Source organism: Carlito syrichta, unplaced genomic scaffold, assembly GCF_000164805.1.
Source record: "Carlito syrichta isolate Samal-C Ts95f unplaced genomic scaffold, Tarsius_syrichta-2.0.1 Scaffold305786, whole genome shotgun sequence".
Classification (NCBI taxonomy): domain Eukaryota; kingdom Metazoa; phylum Chordata; class Mammalia; order Primates; family Tarsiidae; genus Carlito; species Carlito syrichta.
In genome coordinates, this window is record NW_007249882.1 from 318,676 (window position 1) to 324,675 (window position 6,000).

A 6,000-nucleotide genomic window follows, 5' to 3' on the forward strand; every position below is an offset into this window, starting at 1 on the left:
CTGCAAGCCAGAAAAAGACATTGGGCTGTAGGGCACTGGGGTTCACGTTGGTGACAGCTATTAGAACATCCCACAGGGAAGTGTTTCTGATCTCCGCAATTTCTTGCTTAGAGAACAGCCTGCAGATGGCAGAGATGGGGGGCTGCTGTGGTGTAAGAGGGCAGGTACAGGCCCCCAGGCACAGGGACCCAGATGAAGAGAGATCCAGAGAGGTTGGGGAAAGGGTAGTGAGGTGGGCTGGGCATCAAGGGCCCATGGGGGGCTATGTGAGGCCAAACAGAGAATCTGAGGCTTAGGCTAAGGTAGAGTCTGAGGTGTGGGCCCAGGCAGGTCTTACCCATTTCTGGTGTTCTCAAACCAGTAACGGTCGCCATCCCGTAGCCGCATAAAGTGGTCAAAGACAATGGTGCTAAACAGGGGTCCAGGGTCCCCATGGCTCTCCAGGAGCCCCCCAGGGAGTAGCTCCAGCCGGGACAGGTCCTGGTTGTACAGGGCAGCTGTGGCCTTCAGCACCTGGAAACAAGAAAGAATAGGAGTGAATGAGAGGACCCAGTACTCACCCTCGGGTAAAGAGGTAGCTCCCAGGGATTAGCCTCAGGGATAATAATAATAAATGACAGTAACAGTAACACACACACTCCCATATAGTGCTTATTATGCCCCAGGCACTGCTCTGAGTGCTTTACTTAAATTAATTCCTTTACGGGAAGCCTCTCACAGATTCAGCTGCCTGTTTTATAATAAAGTCAGAATAAAACAGACAGCCAATCCCTTTCACAACTTGTTCTTGAAAAGGTATGGAAATGGAAGGGGTAAAACCAGAATGTGCAAAAGTTGAATGGTAGAATGATATGCTATAAAAGGTTTGTGTTCTTTAGAGATGAAAAGAAAAGTTTTTTAAAAAGTAAATCCCTGACCATACACTGCCTTTTAGAGACAGTCTTCAAAAATAAATCACCAGCATTTTCTACCTGACCTTTACTTTAGTTCTTTTCTCCACAATGTAAATAAGCACTTGACCAGCTCAATGCCAGTGAGGCCCTATTGAAGCTAAAGATTTGTTCCTTTTGGTATGCATGGTGATTCCTATCTTTATATTGGTTTTATAAAGTTCTTAAGTCCCATGCACACAGCACATCTTTACTGACCTTTGGAGTCTCCATTTTCCAAGAATTTTATAAAATAATTAGGGCAAATGGCAATAAAATAGGCATACAGTTATAGACACATTGCTCTGCCAAGATGGTGAGACAGCCCAAACTGTTCGTTGGCTAGCAGGCAATGCCACTGGCCCGGGTGGTAGCTCAGGGTATAACAGCTGATTCTTGGAAAGGCAGCATAAATATCAGTGCAAGAAAGCACAACTTGTTCCTAAGTCAAGGACCTTCTATACCCACACAGGGGGTGTTGGGAAGAGTAAGTGAGACAATTCCTATTAGTGTCTGGCATGCAATAGATGCTCAATAAACATTTTCTGGATCTGAATGGCCAGAGTTCAAAGCCAAATCCTGTTGGTCTGGTGAGCTTTATCTTGGTGTGTCATATTGGGAAAAGTTAACTGGATGAGCCCTGCCCCTCTCTAGGTGCATTTTTCTGGTGCCCATGTCTCACTGCTCATCTTCCATGTCTTGGGACAGTGTGCCCTGGCCCTCCCATCCCACCCTCTGCATCCTGACCCCTTCTCACAGTGTCATCACTCCGGAATAGTACAGGGTTGATGTCCTGCCAGTGGGTAATGGGAGGCAAGTCTAATGCTGCCCTGGCCTTGGTGTAAGAGGGCAGGCCCAGGTCTCGGCCCCGCTGCAGGCAGCTGGCCAGGTGGTCTGTGCGGGAAAACTTCAGTGGCCCAGGCCAGAAATCTGGGGATGAGATATCAGAGAGTCAGAGGGAGCTCGGGGCCACCACAGCAGTCTCTAGCCCAGGCCCCAGGCTTCAACCAGCCCCAGGGAACTTGAGCCAGAAGGAGCACCAGTCAGAGGGTCAGAAGTTCTCTCAGTAGTGAGTGCAGTGCAGGCTTCCAGCCCTGGGCAATTTTCCATGCCTAGGTCTGGAGGTCCAGTCGAACCTCCTCTCCAGGGCCAGGGATCCACCCTGCAAGGGCAGCCTTGGACTCACCTCGCACATCCTCAACCACCACATGGTCCTCTTGCTCGGCAATCTGGGAGGCCATGCCCAGCAGCAGTGCATCCACATCTTCAGAACTTCGTAGGTTTGGGTGCTTTGGGAGTGGGGAGAGGGAGAGGAGTTCAGTAAATGGGGCCAGAAGTTGGCCAGGCTTCCTACACCCCATTGTTCATATTCCTGAGCCCACCCAGTCCTGCTGTTTGCTCCCAAACTGGCAGGCCATTCCTCCTCTGTAGGTTGATTCCCCACTCAGGGTGAGTGATGTCCCCATCCAAAGTCCATGTTGCCTGAGACAGCTCTCTACAAGCACAAAGGACCTTACTTCTGCCTTGGGAGAACTGACAATGTGGTTGGCAAAGGCACTGGATGATCTAGGTCTTGGCTCTTGCTTTTTTACTAACTAGCTCTGTGACCTTGGACAAGTCATAGGACATCTCTGAACTCAGTTTTCTCCCCTTAATAAAAAGGGACTTAGATTAGGAGGATGCTGAGGCCTCTTTCAACTCAGCTCCATTACTCTTTTCTTAATTTTTATTTTTTTAATATATTTAAATTTTTTTTTGAGTTGTAGTCTCACTCTGTCACCCAGGCTGGAGTGCAGTGGCACATTCACAGCCACCCCAGGGTTGATCTGGTGGGCTCCAGCAATCCTTCCACCTCAGCCTTCCAAGTAGCTGAAACTCTGGCGTGTGCTTCCACACCCGGCTAATTTTTTATTTATTGTAGAGACGAGGTCTTGCCAAGTTGCCTGGACTGGTCTTAAACCCGCAGGGTCAGGCAATCCACTTGCCTTGGTTTACCAAAGTGCTGGGATTACAGGCTGAGCCATGGAGCCCGACCTTAATTTTTATTTTTTCATTTTTATTTATTTATTTATTTTTGAGTTGGAGTTTCACTCTGTCACCCAGACTGGAGTGCAGTGGCCGCTTCCGGCCACCGCAGCCTTGACCTGCTGGGTGCCGGCGATTCTTCCGCCTCAGCCTTCCAAGTAGCTGGAACTACAGGCGTGCGCTACCACGCCCAGCTAATTTTTTTATTTATTGTAGAGATGAGGTCTTGCCAAGTTGCCCAGGCGGGTCTCGAACCCATGGGCTCAGGCAATCCACTCACCTCAGCCTCCCAAAAGCGCAGGATTACAGGCTAAGCCACCGAGCCCGGCCTGATTTTTATTTTTTAGAGACAGTATCTCACTATGTTGCCGAGGCTGAGCTCCTAGGCTCAAGCAATCCTCCTGCCTTCACCTCCCAAGTAGCTGGAATTATAGGCTTTCGCCACTGCACCCAGTTTCAGCTCCATGACCCTTATTCTATGCCTTCTTCTTTTCCCTTCCTCCTCCCTCCCTTCCCCGTTTGTAAACACTCTACAACAAAGTATCTGATTTTACTTTAAATTAATGGTCATTGCTCTTCATCCATGACGGCTTCATTTGGATGGACAGCCAGTCCCCAGTAATCTCTTAGAGCCCCTCCCTCCTCCCATCCCCCATACAAGTATATTCACATACTGCCCTGGGCGTGTCTAATTGGGAAGTTTTCTTGGGGGAGGAGAGGATAGCTGGGGTGCTCCAAGGCCTACAGGGGACCCAGAACTGTCAGAGGAGAGGAAACACCTAGGAGGGAACAATGAATGTAGAACCACACTTGCAGGGGTCTCTCACACAGCTCTGAAGTATTGGTTGTGGATTGACTTTGAGCCATATATAGCTATCTCATCATCCTGGACATTTGTAGGAGAGATGCTTGAGGTTCTCCAGGCTGCCTCTTTCACCCCAGCCCGTTTCAGCTGCCTGCCTCAGCTCTACCGCCCACCTTCACCACATATTCTCAGAAACACACACACACACACACACACATACACACACACACACACACACACACACGCCCCCACTCTAACCTCTCGGCTCCAGTAGCTGTTGCAGACCCGGAGAGCTCTGGAGACACTTGAGTTCTGATTGATGACCCCCTGGAAGTGGCAAGTAGCATTTCTGAAATGCAAGGAGCAGAAAAAAAGTGGTGACAGAGGCCATGGGGTCCTATTGTCAGGCATCAGCTCTGGTCTTCAAGGATGTATCCAGGGGCTCCAGGCCATCCATCTCTCTGAGGTGGTATGGGGTCAAGCTGCCTGACCTTGGCAGGTCTCAGAGAATTTGATGTTTGGAAGATCCCTCCCTCAATATTAGGCCAAACATAAAAATGCATCCATAGCTTGTTTTCTTTCTCCACATCTTAAATTTTTATTTATATTTTTATACACACATTTTTAAAGGGTTTTTTGAATTATTCTTTTGAAACGAATTGTCTATGAATTACTCAATTGTCTATGACTTCTCAGCGTTTTCAGGCATCAGGCATACCCAGAGATTGTTACAGAATAAGAAAATCTATGAACAGTTTTAAATTATAAAACAATTATAAAAATAAACTAATATGAGCTTTTCCCATATATATTCACTTAAATATGTGTATATTTTTTCTTTTTTAAAAAGATTGGTCAGGTCAAATAAATGTGTATCTTTTTATTTTAAAGTTCCTTTTTTGTTGGTTGCAGTCAATATTTTTCTTCAGATTGCATACATTTTAGGACTTCTCCCCCCCCCCCCCCCCCAAAGCTCTTAAGTCCCAGGCTCTGTGTTTATAGCTAAAAATGCCCCAGTGTAGTGTCAAGACCTGAAGTTTAGACCAGTGGGCTTTGTGACACCATCTGAATCTCAGTTACTCCATCTTTAATTGGGGGATAGTGTCTACACAAGCTGCAGGAAAATGGATGTAAAAGTACTTAAAAACCACAATGATGTATCTTTTAACACATGCATTGTTCTTCTTCCCGGGTCTATTCACTGTTCCCTTGGGGAATGGGCACACTTCAGACTGAAAGTCCTACTCTAAGGGCTCCTGAGGGCAGATTTTTCTCAACTGATACCTCCATGCCTCCCAGCATACAAACACTTGAGCCCCTTCTCACCTCATATACACGCCTGGGGGCACCATGGTGGAGAGAAATTGCTCAGAGGCTGCCACAAACTCCGGGGAGATGCTGGGATCCAGAAATGGCCGGTATCCTGGGGAAAAGGGGGAAGAGAGGACAGAAGAGTTTAGTCCTTAAACCGCCCAACCTACCCCTTACTCCACCTCCACTCCCCAAATTCTCCTGCAAGCCCTCCCATCCTCCCTCTCCACTCCCTCACCTGCATACTCCGGGGGTGTTTTCTGCAGGAAACTGGGCAGCCACTCATACAGGGCGATGTTCTGAGGGTCAGAAGGGGAAGAGAAGAGGCACCGCTGAATGGGGCGGGGCCCGGAAGGATCGGAGCCCAAGAAAGGCTTGGATGCTGCGGTGAGGACCCGGCAGGCGCAGTCACGGGAGAAGCAACTCGGACAGGAGCTGTGCGAGGGCTGTTTCCCTAGGGAACCAGGGGATTTGGGGGGTGGGGGGGCGGTGGGACGTAGCTAAATCATAATCACGAGCCGAACCCCTTGGCTCCTTATCGTCGACGGGGTCTCTTCCTAGACCTTAACCCTCTGGGGAAGGGTGGCCGGGGGAGGTCAGCCAAGGAAGGGGAGTTCTGCGTGCACCTGCAGGCGGAGGGGAGAGGGCGCGTCGCAGGGACGCGGGCGGGAGCGGCTGACCTGGTAGGTGGCGACGACCCTCTTGCGCGCGTGCTGGAACAGCTCCTCGTCGCCCCAGTCCGGGTGCTCCCGGGCCAGCCTCTGCGCGCACAGGTTGTGGAAGCGGAACCACAGCAGGCCCAGCGCCTGCAGGAAGGGCTCCCGGTTCCCGCGCTCGGCCCCGAAGGCTGCATCCGACGTGGGACCAGGGGAGGAGATGAGCGGCGCGCGCCCGGGGCGACCCAACCCCCGGACCCCGCCAGCTCGCCCA

At 50.1% G+C, this 6,000-nt stretch overlaps 1 protein-coding gene across 1 annotated transcript in view; it reads right to left on the reverse strand.

Moving 5' to 3' along the window:
- Window positions 1-6,000, reverse strand: part of DUOX1 (dual oxidase 1) — a 33,513-nt gene that overhangs the window by 22,262 nt on the left and 5,251 nt on the right. Inside the window, exons 6-13 of the mRNA XM_008062657.2 lie at window positions 5,751-5,956; window positions 5,309-5,369; window positions 5,086-5,182; window positions 4,018-4,108; window positions 2,116-2,218; window positions 1,687-1,859; window positions 338-513; window positions 1-119 (exon numbers count right to left, since the gene is read on the reverse strand). Of these exons, the coding sequence (XP_008060848.1) occupies window positions 1-119; window positions 338-513; window positions 1,687-1,859; window positions 2,116-2,218; window positions 4,018-4,108; window positions 5,086-5,182; window positions 5,309-5,369; window positions 5,751-5,956 (1,026 nt within the window). The remainder of the gene's footprint in view (window positions 120-337; window positions 514-1,686; window positions 1,860-2,115; window positions 2,219-4,017; window positions 4,109-5,085; window positions 5,183-5,308; window positions 5,370-5,750; window positions 5,957-6,000) is intronic.